Raw genomic sequence first — 13,324 nt, forward strand, 5'->3', positions numbered from 1 at the left:
ACACTTCTTGTAACCCCTAACACTGTAATCAAGATTAATTCAGATTAATTCACAAGTTTGAAAAAAAAGAACTCTGCTCTAGGCATTCAGTGACATGGATTCTGGCACAAGTTGAATGACTTTGGGTAAGAGAGTTACCCTCTCTGAGATTTTACTTGAAAATGGGAATAAGACAATGGTACCTAACTCACAGAATTATAAAAATAATCCCTGCACTGTCTCCTTAACAAGAGTATTTTGAGGCTCAAATGAAATGAAAGATGGGAAAATGCTAAGAGGTCAACTTTTAGTTACCATGGAACCATGCAAAACCAGGACTGCCTATATTTAATTACCATAGAGAATACTAGGTTATGTCTGAATTTGATGTTTCGTCAAAGGACCAAGGACATTAGAAGAAGTCCCATTTTAAAAAAAAACTTAGATTTTAATTTTTTGCTTCAACAAGTCCAAAAATTTTAAAAGTATTCTTGCTACTTTGAATAACTTACCGATGATATCTTGTTGCCTTTCAGATTGAGGACTCGCAAACATTTTAACTTCTTCCCTAACCATACTGGAATATGTTCAATTTCATTTCCCGCAAGGTTTAGCTTTTGCAGATTATGCATATTTTCTATACCTTCAATTTTGCTGGAAACCAAAGGGTAAAATCAAACTTAGTAATAAGTACAATGATAGTGCCCCTCCATTGTATTTTAAAAATAAACAGGCTTGGTTTTATGTGGAGTTACTTTCCATAATTATAATTTATAAATGAGAATTTTAAAAGAGTGGCTAAAAACAAATTTACCAGAACAGCTCTGGTAAACTCTTCATTACTGTCTGTGCCCAGGAATCGTACCTATCTTACTATCAGACTTTAAGATCCCACAACACAGAAGAGTCTGTCCGTAGCATTCTCACTAACCACTGTGAAGACTACTAGTGGACAGCAAGGGGAAAGCTAGAAAGTTCAACAGCACACACTGTGCTATGTGCTACAGCCCTGCATAAGAACAAGATGTCCTTAATTATTACCTTAAATCATCACCAAAAGATTAGCTATGCCAGCAGGATATGGCTGCCATTTTGAGCTAGTGGACCCCCAGAATGATACTGTATTTATGAACAAAATTTTTTTTTTTTTTTGGCGGTATGCGGGCCTCTCACTGTTGTGGCCTCTCCCGTTGCGAAGCACAGGCTCCGGACGCGCAGGCTCAGCGGCCATGGCTCACGGGCCCAGCCGCTCCGCGGCATGTGGGATCCTCCCGGACCGGGGCACGAACCCGTGTCCCCTGCATCAGCAGGCGGACTCTCAACCACTGCGCCCCCAGGGAAGCCCCAAAAATATTTTAATCAGAATATTTAAGTTAATAAAACATTATCACACATATTGATGAATTTTTATTGATGAAATATTTTCCCAAGTTGATTCCAATTTAATTCCTTGGTCAATTCTCTATACTAGGCAAATATTTCCAAGCTTCTTTATTTTCAGTTTTATTTTGTTGAAATTATTTTCATCAGGATCAATTTTTTTATACATACTTTACATTAAGGATTTGATTCATTAAACACTTTTTCTCCCATTTCATTTTTGCCATATTAGAGGTTCTGCTACTGTTAGTTGTTTTGTTCTCTGGCCATTATATATACCAAGTCTTATGTGGAGGGAAAATACATAGATATAAAGATTTTCAAGATTTGATAATTGTATCATTTTGCCTATAACAAGTTTTCTATGTGCATTTTTAGCAACTGTCAGTTTTATTATGTTTATTTCTCAGAGTAATATATATTATGAAGTGGAAACAAGGTAGTGTGTATTTATTACAGCAATGAGCAAAGAACATTAGGATAAATACATAGGCTCAAAACAGGTTGAAATATCTTTAGGATCAAAATGACAGGGTTAAAACATTGTGCTTCATGCTACCTTTTTTAAGGAAATAAAGCAGTTAATCAGACTATATCTGGGAAAACTTCCTGTCAAAAATGGAATTAAGATAAAATTTGGTACTCAAAAAATGTATCTCCTTCTTTGATAATGACAGACATTATTCTGTACCTTAGTAATGCCAAAATATGACAGCTATCATATGTGAAGGACTAGACTACAAATGAATAAGGATCAAAGTGCCTGCTCTTTCAAAGGATTCTTTCAGTAACACGGCGGCATTAATCTACCTCTTTAACAAAGATGACGACCCTGCAGTGCCACCCAGAGAAGTATTTACTTACCAGATTCTGTTATATGATAAGTTGAGCTCACGTAATTTCACCAGCTTGTCTACCTTCTCAATCTTCCCTATTAGATTATGGCTGAGACTCAGTATTTCAAGTTTAACACATTTTTCCAAATTTTCGATATACTAATTGGAAACAAATGAATAAACACTTTATATAACAGATGCCTCGACGTAAGCACGACATATAAGCATGTGCTGGTCAGTCACTGGAGACTAAGCCTTTACTGCTTCCCCGGAAAATCCCCTGGTGTGGCTCTCCTTGGCCAGGAGTGGCCACTCTCCCCAGGTCGCCAAACTCTCCTTGCCCCTCAGCAGACAACACTTCCTACGCACTAAGAAACTGAAGACTATCCAATGAGAATTTCCCCATCAGTCCTTTTCTCCACCTTGACTTTTCTATGCCTCTCCCTTTCTCCCCTCTTCAAAGTTCAACTAGGTACTTCCGCTCTCGCATAACCTTACCCATCTCTTCTCCTTGTGTTCCTGTATCTCCAACCTCTTTCTCTCTCCTGGATCTTCCCCTCAAGTTTAAAAACAGTCACTTTTCAACAGATATTCATTTCCCACTCACTCCATGTCAGATGTGGCACTGGGCAATGGCGATATACCGGTGAACCAGACAATTTCCCTGCTGCAGGAGCCTATGTTCTACATGCTCAGTCTCCTCTATATAATACAAATCACCTCACACCCAACTTGCTTCCTACCAAGCTTTCATTTTATCACCCTGATTTGCCACCATGTTCTCATAAAAGTTGTGAATATTTGCTCACTCTGTGGCCTTCCATTCACTATTATTCTATTGGCAAGGCAATATATCTTCCACCCTTACTATGTATTCAAAAAGTTCTCTCCAAGATCACCATTCATTCATCCATTGCAACAAATACTTATCAAACATGGATTGATTATGAATCAGGAGCTGTTCTAGGTACTGGAAACATGGAAAAAGAGTCGTGAATAAGGAAAACAAGGTTCTTGATTTCATTCACAGGGGAAGCCAATAAACAAATAGAGAAACAAAATTTTCAGGCACTGAAGCATATTAACAAGAAAATAAAGGTAACGTGATGTGACAGAGTGCAAGGCACCAAGAGGGCAGATTTTGTATGCTGTGTTCACTACTATAGTACTAGTGCCTGGCACATGGTAGGTGCTAAATATCTATTGAGTGAAAGAATGAGAGGGTGTGACTGAGGAGAAGGTGGCTAACTGCAATTGGGTTGGTAAGAGAAGGCTTCACAGAGAGAGGAAGTGCGTGGAGTTGAGACCCTAATAATAAGCCAGTTGTGTGAACATCTGGGGACAGAGAATACCAGGCAGAGAAAAAAATGCAATGACCCTGAAAGAATGAACCTGGTTGGTTTGAGAAATAGAAGGAAGGGCTTTTTTAACTGCCAAATCAAATAACTTCTTCCAAGTTTTCATCCTATTTGCTGATTCGGTGACATTTTATAGCATATCCTTTCTGCCTGACGTTCTCTCAACTTTGGCCCCCGTTCATCATACTCTTGGATCTTCTATTCCAACAGCCCCTTCGGACTTTTTCACTGGGTCTGTCTCTCCCACGTGCTCACTCTCTTTCTCTGATTCCCTCTCACTATTTCTCCTCTTAATCCTAGGCATTCTTCACACTAAGCTCTAAATTCCCAGAGATCAGAAACTTAAGCTTATTGACTTCTGTATCTATTCCCACAGCCAAACATAATGCCTGGCATATAATAACCACACAGTAAAGATTTACTAACTTGATATTTCATTTTCACACCCTTTAAACTCCAGGATGTCTCCTTTTTTCCTTTTTAATTACACAAGACATAAATATATTCTAATAAAAATTTCAAACAAAACATAAAAAGCTCTCTGCATCAGGTCTCCAAGCCCCCATAAAAAATCTCACTGCTCAAAAGTAACCATTGTTAAGAGGCTGGTGTATATACATATAGGCCTTTCTATTCATTTACATCTATATATACATATATAGAAAAACAGAATTTTTAAAAATATATTTTGAGACCTTACTATACAAAATATTTTAGAATTTGTTTGTTGCATTTAAATATACTGGAACATTTTCCCACATTAATACATAGAGTTCTGGGGTTTTTTGGGTTTTGCTCTTGTCTTTTAAGAAACTTGATAGTATTTCATGGTATATTGCACCATAATTTTTTTAAGCAATCCCCTATTGACAGACATTCGGTTATTTCCAATTTTTCCACCTTAAATAATGCTTAATAAACATGACTATTCAAACACTTTTGGATACGTGTGCAAATATTAATAGATATCAAGGAGTAGAACTGCTGTGTTGGTGAGTATAAACTCAGTAAGTATAAACTCAATTGCTGGATCAAACAAATACATTTGATCTATACATCCACTAAGACCATATGAGAATACCTATTTCTCATATGGAGAATACCTATTTCTGAACACTGAAATAATCTTTTTAATTATTGTCCATCAGACATACAAGATGGAAAATGGAATCAAACTTTTGTTCTATTTCACATCTCTTTGACATTAATGAAATTGAACATATTTTCATGTTAACATTAGCCATTTATAATATTTTTGTGAACAAACTGTTCATATCCTTTGCACATTTTCCATTTAGCTGTCTCTTTCTATTGAACTGTAGGTACTGTATATATTATGTGGATATTGTTACATAGGCTGGAAACACTATCTCCCAGCTTGTTGTTTTGCTTTAACTTTTTAAAAGATATCGTTCATTAAACACAACTTTTTAAGTTTTTTAAGTAAGCTACATCTGTCAATATTTTTCTTTGTGGTATTAGGGTTGGTGTTTGCTTAGAAAGGCCTTCCCAACTCTAAGATTTAAAAATATAATCTCCTATATTCTTTCCTAATAATTTTATAGCACTTTTGTTGGTTGACTTTTGTTTCATTTTCATTAAGATTTTCAATCTTCTGGAATTAATTTTTGTGACTAATGTAGTAGGCATCTAAGTTTATATTATTTCCAATTAAAAAATTAAGTTGTCATTACAATGTGCTCATGTTGTATAGTTTATGAATAAAGTAGTAAACAGTCTAGAGCAGGGATCAGCAAACTTCTGTAAAAGGCCAAATAGTAAATATTTTTGGCTTTGTGAGACAGTCTCTTTGACAACCACTTACCTCTGCCATTATAGTGCAAAAACAGCCACAGACAATATGTAAACAAATGAGTGTAGCTCTGCTCCAATAAAACTTTATTAACAAAAATAGGCAGTAGGCCCAATGTGGCCTACAGGCTGTAGTTTGCTGACTCATTCTAGAGAGAATCAATAATGTGTAGAATAATAGGAGCTTATGAATTTGAAGATGTTACACTTCTGATGGAGAACTTTTACTAGAAGCAATAAAAGATCTGCAACAAATTCGGTGATATTAGGGTGCTGTAAATCTAATATACTCTTTAAAAAAAAATTTTAAAGCAATTAAAAACAATGTCTGTATTCAGAAATGTTGGTAACCTACCCTAAATTTCTTGCCACCATCTTTAGAAAGTGAAAGGTTCAGAGATTTTACCAAAGCCAAATTGTCCTGTTTAGTAAGTTTTTTAACCAGGGCCTCGGTAATATATCGAACTCCTTCGTGTGAATCAGCTTCTGAAATTACACAAACAGATCATTATCAGTAGAGGAAGACACAAATACTTTGAAAAACAAATTGTCTTGATGTTATATAACAAAAAAAAAATTTTAAGCCATGCAAATGTAAAAACAGCTGGCTAGTTCTAATTGCAACGTTTTAATAATAATATTTTACTTTATGTAGCATTTCATAATAATGACAATAACAGTTATACTCTAGAAATATTGTGTGCAAGCTTTGTGCTAAATACTTTACATTTAAAAATTTAATCTAGGGACTCCCCTGGTGGCGCAGTGGTTAAGAATCTGCCTGCCAATGTAGGGAACACGGGTTCGAGTCCTGGTCCGGGAAGATCCCACATGCTGCGGAGCAACTAAGCCTGTGCGCCACAGCTACTGAGCCCACGTGCTGCAACTACTGAAGCCCGTGCGTCTAGAGCCCATGCTGTGCAACAAGAGAAGCCCACACACCGCAACGAAGAGTAGCCCCCGCTCGCCGCAACTAGAGAAAGCCCGCGCGCAGCAATGAAGACCCAACGCAGCCAAAAATAAGATTAATTAATTAATTTTAAAAATTTAATTTGTACAACAAACTTTTGGGATAGAAATTACTGTTCCCCTTTATAAAAGACATTATAATAATTTATTCAAGATCTTGCAGCTAGAAACGTGCAAATCTAGGACTTGAACCTAGGCAGATGAATCTAAAACTTATACTTTTAATTATATGCAGCACTGAGGTTTTTAACAGTATTTTAATGTTAGCTATTTTAAAAATATATATATATTGGCATTATTTGTTTGTTTTTTAAAATTCTTATCTACAGTTCAAAAACACTGGAATTCTTAAAAATCCTCTTGTGGTGCTCCAAGGACAATGGTGCTTCAAGGACAAAGAATGACCCTCTTTCAGAAAGTTTCAGCGTTATACCCCGTTATACCCTCTACCGACTCTTAATCGCCTTCCCCACCATGTTGCCATGGTTACGAAATTCCTGCGCCCACCTGGGCTACAGGGCCTGTCCCAAATAAGGAAAGCCATCTGCCCTTTCCCACTTCCACCCTACAGAAGGAAGGTATATGTGCCTCGACCAATCAGTAAATGAAATTTTCACCTCGGACCATTCCTTTGTTTTCTGGCTATAAAAGCTGATCGATAGCACATGTTTGGGCTCACTCTCCCAGACTACTAGGAAGTCAGCCCACTGTTCTGGCAGCAACCCTTCCCTCTAATAAATTCTATCTTCTTTACACTCTGCCTTGAGTCTGGAAATTCTTTTCCAACCCACGTTCAGACCACGACACCTCTTTTCCTATTTCTTTTTTACGGTAGGAAACTCAAATTTGTTGCTCTTTTAAATACAGAGGATCATAACACATTTTATAGAGATAAAGTACTAACTTAGTGGATAGCACACCCTATCTTAAGACCTTCCTGGATATTGCAGTCACAGCTTGTTAAAGCCATGTTAGTATAGCACAGGGAACTCTACTCAGTACTCTGTAATGGCCTATATGGGAAAAGAATCTAAAAAACAGTGGATATATGTATATGAATAATTGATTCATTTTGCTGTACACATGAAACTAACACAACATTGTAAATCAACTATACTCCAATTAAAAAAATTATTTTAAAGAAAGCTATGTTAAATTCTGCAAAAGCATCCAATAAAAGAAAATTGCCTCTTGGTTCTTTCTTTATGAATCAAAGATAATTAATCCTGGGTTCAGATCCAGGCTGTGGGCCAAAGTTTCCCTATGATTACTCATAATAAGTTAATATTACATTTATTTTGGTTCAAAATAAAATAATTTTAAAAATTTGGGCCATTCTAGGAAAGAACATATTCTAAAATATTAATCAAATTAGAAATAACAATGTACCAACAGGCAGCAAGGGTACAGTCAACTCAAGGCTGATAATGTTTATTAATAAACACTGATCAATATTCAGGTCAACAGTTTGATGACTGTGATTTCATGACTTAGCAAAGAAATCACAAAGTTTTCTTTCACACTTAATCACATTATAGATTCCCAGACTAACAGAATGCTTTTAAGAAAAAATAAAAACCTTGGTGGAACATTTATATCTCCCTTATGTGGAAATCAGTCCATTCATAGATTGCTAATAAGCAAGATGCTAATAAGCAGACTGGAATAGCCCAGGGGTGGATAGCATTTTTATACTGAATTAAGGCACTCCATTCTGAAGTGAACAGATATGCCCTCCCCCCAGCCAAGGATTATGGTAAATTTGGCATATGAGCTTTAAGGCACTCTCCCACCACAGGAAATAAAGCTTCCTCTTTCAGGAAACTCCCTTCTCCTAACCCTTTCAGACATCTTCACCCTCACCCAGAAGCCTCCAGCCTCCACTGTCCCTACACAATTTCTGTCAGTAAAAACAATGGTTCAAGTTAGTAGTTGGATATATGTTACATTTGGACCAAAAATGTAAGTTGAATATTTTCCATCTGTACTTAAGAGTATTTGGTGAAATTCTTAGATTAAAAGCAATACCTTGATGGTCTTGGTAGTCCAAAAGCATAGTGTTTTCACCTATAATCTCAACTTGCTCATACCACCGTCTTCCAGAATGAAAAGGTAGAGTCTCGGATCCACTTAAAGGTGAAAGTGACCTAGATCTCATATTGGATGTAAGAGATGATGGACTAGGAGAGTGAGATGATGGTGGCATCTTTGCTTTGGAAATTTTTTGCTGAGGACCTTTCTTCATTGCAAGAATAAAGCCAGGTATCCATCAAAACCTGTAAGAGTTTCCAGTATATTTAACAAGGTTAATTTTTAGAGCTATCAAACTATTTATTTCTAGAATTTTCAATACTACAAAGTTATAAACTCAGAAGTTATAGATGCTAGAACCCGAACTACTCCAAGGTGATGGGAGCAGACACTATTTCAGACATTGCTGATTACTTTACCAGAGGGAAAAGAGACCTCTTGAGGGTCCTGTACTGACACATACTCCAGACAGAAGCCTTACCTGTCATTACAATTCTCAGTTTATTGGGCCAAACTGGTCACAATGTCTCTTCTACCCATAAGGGGTCCTAGATTGCAGGAAGGTGGAAATATTTGGCAACCAGCAGTATTTCATACTGATAATGAAATATAGGGGCAGTCTCTCCTTCCTGAAACAGTTTTTTCCTTTGGCTTCTGGGACACCATACTCTCCTGGTATCCTCCCGTCTCCCTGGCCACTCCTTGGCCTCCTTTGCTGGCCAAGGCTCTCTTATTCAATCTTTAAATGTCAGAGCTCCTCAAGTCTCTTCTGGTCTTTCTAATCTTAACTTAGACAATCTAATGCACACCCATGGTTCCCAACGCCACCTGTATACTAATATTTATATTTTCAATCCAACCTTTCTCCGAGTTCCAGACACCTATTCCCAACTGCTACCTGATATCTCATTGGCATCCTGAATCAACATGTCCAAATTGAATTTATCATTTCTCTCACTCCTTCCTCATTTTCCTCCCATCCTGTTCCTCCTCCAGTGTTCCCTAACTATGAACAATGCTCTTGGGAATAAGACAGAAACCTGGGAGTCATTCTTGATGCTTCCCTTTCCCTTTTTCCCATAAACAAACAATCACCAAGTTTTGTCAATTCGACCTCCTAAATATCTCTCAAAATAGTCCATTCTTTCCATCTCCACTGTCGTCTACTCTAATCCACGCCCTCATCAAACTACTAATAATAGCTTCTAACTGATCTGTCTACAAGCTCTCTTGCCTTCCTCCTCCATCACTACATTGCAGCCAGACTGATCTATTTTAAAAGTTAATCTATCTGTCTGTAATAAATGAAATATTTAACATGACCTATGAGGTCCCCCATGATACAGCCTTGTCTCTAGCCTCACATCTGTCACTGGTTCCCTCAACTCTGTGGCTCCAGCCACACGGACCTCTACATCTAATTTCTTCTGCTGTAAATGCTTGTCCTCAGTCTTGTCTTTTCCTTTTTTAAAACTTTTCAGAAATTCTCTCCATATAATCTGGATATTAACCCTAATCAGATATATGATTTGCAAAAATTTTCTCCCATTCTGTGGTTTCCTTTTTACTCTGTGATACTGTCTTTTGATGCTCATTTAAAACTTTTTAAGAAGTCCCATTTGTCTATGTTTTCTTTTGTTGCCTGTGCCTTTGGTGTCATATCCAAGAAATCACTGCCAAATCCAATGCCATGAAGCTTTGCCCTATGTTTTCTTCTAAGACATTTATAATTTTAGCTCTTACATTTAGGTCTTTGATCCATTTTGAGTTAATTTTTGTATATGGTATTAGGTAAAGGTCTAAATTCATTCTTTTGCATGTGGATATCCAGTTTTCCCAGCACGATTTTTGAAGACTTCCCTTTCCCCATTGAATGATCTTGGTACCCTTGTCAAAAATCATTTGACCAAATTCCTTTATTTTTACGTAAGAAAATTAAGGCCCAGAATGGTAAATGACTTGGTCAGACACAATGCTAGCTGGCATCAGTTCTCCTCTCAAATTAATTTGTAAGTCAAATCACATAATTAATCTAGTAGAATATAAGTTCCATGAAAGTAGGGATATTGTTCACTGATGTATTCCAGGCCTAGAACAGAGCCTAAAAGATAGTAGATAATTACTACTTATGGAATGAATTATTCATAAAGAACCTGGAACCAATAAAATGCTATTTAGTACTTCAGCCATAGGATATCTTCATGAGTAGTATTAGTTCTCAATACCAAGAGCCCTAACTTAAAAGTTAGGTTTATGCAAAAAAGATTTTCATGTTATACAATTGCTCTTCTAAGTACATTGCATAAATTATAAATTTGACAAACTTTTAGACCAAAAAATCTTGTAAGAAGCATAGGTCTTGAACAAGGCTGCATTAACAATGATTCTATTTTTGCTCAATATCCACAATCTCCCCTACTCTCACTACTTAAAATGTGAAGATAAAACACAAATTCTTTTTTAGAAAAGTAGTTTGCAATCCAAAGTTTCTGGATAGCTCCAATCTTAATGCCAGGGACTTCCCTGGTGGTCCAGTGGTTAAGACTCCGTGCTTCCACTGCAGGGGCCGCAGGTTTGATCCCAGATTGGGGAACTAAGATCCCACATGCTGCGTACAGCATGGCCAAAAAAAAAAAAAAAAGAAAGAAATAATAATAATAAATCGTAGCTTTAAAAAAAAATCTTATTTTAATTTTTTTTTTTTTCGGCTGTGCCGCGCAGCATGGCAGCGTGTGGATCTTAGTTCCCCAACCAGGGATCGAACCCGTGCCCGCTGCATTGGAAGCATGGAGTCTTAACCACTGGACCACCACGAAAGTCTAAAAAAAATCTTAATGCCATATAAATTGGTATTAGAAAGAGATATTATAGTGGTTTGATGTGTGAACATCTTCATATATAATAAATACACCTTCACAGGTATGTACATGGGTATTATTATACAGGCTGGGATTTTAAAGAAACTTATTTTTTAAATGCTTAGAACACATACAATATATGTAAAGGAGAGCTGCCATTAATATATCGAATCAATTAACCAACATTTAACAGACGTTAATACCTTTCAATGACTATACAGTCATTCTAGGAATGCTGATCTTGCCCAAAACATTTCTGGAATTCCTCTTTGGGTCCTGCTTTCAGAATTAATTTATAAGTCTCACAAGAAAACTAGATCCATCACTTCAACTACATTTTGTTTTTATTTTCCCAGTTTGATTATTAACTTTACCATGTGCCAAATATTGTGATAAGCTCTTGTATGTATCATCACATTAGAAGGATTAAACACAACTCTATGAAATAGGTGTTATTATCTCCCATTTTAAAGATTAAGAGGTTAAATAATTTGTTCAAAGTCCCATAACTAATTGGTTAAGCCAAGACTTGAATCCTGATCTGATTCCAAAGCCCATGACTTCATTACCATGTCATACTGCTGACTGAGTTTTCTGGAGGCCAGATCATGTTTGATTCACTCTGTAGGGCCTAGGATAGTGCCTTAGACAAAACAGATCATCAACAAGTGCCACTAAACAACCTTGATTAATGGACGACATACACTATAAAAACTATTCCTGAAGGAAAAACAGAAAATTTAACACAATAATAGCATCACTGAACTCATGATCTAGCTTCTTAAGGTGACTAGTTGGAAGGTAACAAAAACCTGCGAAATTTTTAAAAAGTGACTATTATTTCACAGGTATACAGTACAATATGGCCAACTACCTTGTTCCAACAGTCTAGGTCACTCTAAACTGCAAATCTAGGTCTTTACTTTCTCTTTCATTTTTTCATGTCATATCATCCACATAGGTCAGAAAAGCTTTCCCCCAATTCACGTACCTGCTATTTATGCCATAGCCACAAGGTTTTGGGTCTTAATTTCAGAAGCGTGGTAAACAATTTTTGTCTCACCATTCTGCCAAGGCAAAAAGTCTCTTAGTAATACTCCTCATTCTGTGTTAAGCTGCACTGGTGCTCTCTTTCTAAATAATAATATACTCAAGCTTGAGAAGAGCTAAGAGGCATGTGCTTTAATAGTATAATTTTATTCATTCCTGAATTAAATATAGTTTTCATAAAGGCAAGAGATCTAAAAGATAAAAGAGGAGAGGCACAGGGCCCAGTTCCCACTTGTATATGTCTTTCTCTATCCCATAGCATGATAGAAAATTATAAAATTAGAATGATAGTATGCTACATGTTACAGAGATATGGCTTATATATTTTTTTAGTTTCTTGGTTTAAAAAAATGCACATCCTATATTTTTATGCAATGCAATTATTTTGTATCCTGCACCTTAGTCTTATCTCTAAATTCTTAAAATATTGAACCATCCTGAATTCCTCTCAGAACATCCTAATAACCAAGACTCTTTGGGCCTCACTAGAATATCATGCAGTCCTTTGTTACCTCACCTGATTAGAAAAACTCTGCCTTACTCATTTATAGAGTTAAAGAAATATATTAGAATGGATTCCAGAAATTGAAATCAACTCTTTCCTTTAATGAATTGTAACCTGAAAGATTAAATGATGGTTCCAAAGTCACAGTGCATTGCCAGACCCCCTCCCTTGGTTGCCATAGCTCCTGTAAAGCCTGGACGTAGGATCTCATACAACAGCTAACTCAGTGAAATGAGGTTAGGGATTTACTGTGCTTGAGAAAGGCTGGCATTATTTCGGAGACTATCACCTGGGGGTAGTGACACCTTGAACCACAATTTAAAGAGACAGATATGGATGTTGTTTGACCTAGGCTGTAGTTTGCAATAATATAAACAAAGACTAAGCAATAGAAAAGAGAAGATAGAGCTGAGATGTAGGGTTAGAGTGTGTGAAGGGCAGGATAAAGAGAAAACAAGCAAAACAAGTCCAGAGCTGGAGACACATTTTGAAGGTCCTGAAGGTAGTCTGCAGAGTAAGGAAAGCTGTTGGATGATGTGATCATCC

The 13,324-nt window shown here is 36.6% G+C and overlaps 1 protein-coding gene across 4 annotated transcripts in view; it reads right to left on the reverse strand.

Annotated features, from left to right (window-relative positions):
* CNTRL (centriolin) overlaps positions 1-8,579 on the reverse strand; it is a gene marked incomplete at both ends in the record, with an annotated part of 76,352 nt that extends 67,773 nt beyond the window's left edge. For all 4 annotated transcript variants that reach the window (XM_079706865.1, XM_079706863.1, XM_079706864.1 and 1 more), the window contains 4 exons: positions 492-633; positions 2,224-2,354; positions 5,721-5,851; positions 8,363-8,579. In XM_079706865.1, the coding sequence (XP_079562991.1) occupies positions 492-633; positions 2,224-2,354; positions 5,721-5,851; positions 8,363-8,579 (621 nt within the window). The remainder of the gene's footprint in view (positions 1-491; positions 634-2,223; positions 2,355-5,720; positions 5,852-8,362) is intronic.
* Between the last annotated feature and the right edge of the window lie 4,745 nt (positions 8,580-13,324).

This window comes from Hyperoodon ampullatus (genome assembly GCF_949752795.1).
Source record: "Hyperoodon ampullatus genome assembly, chromosome: 6".
Taxonomy (NCBI): domain Eukaryota; kingdom Metazoa; phylum Chordata; class Mammalia; order Artiodactyla; family Ziphiidae; genus Hyperoodon; species Hyperoodon ampullatus.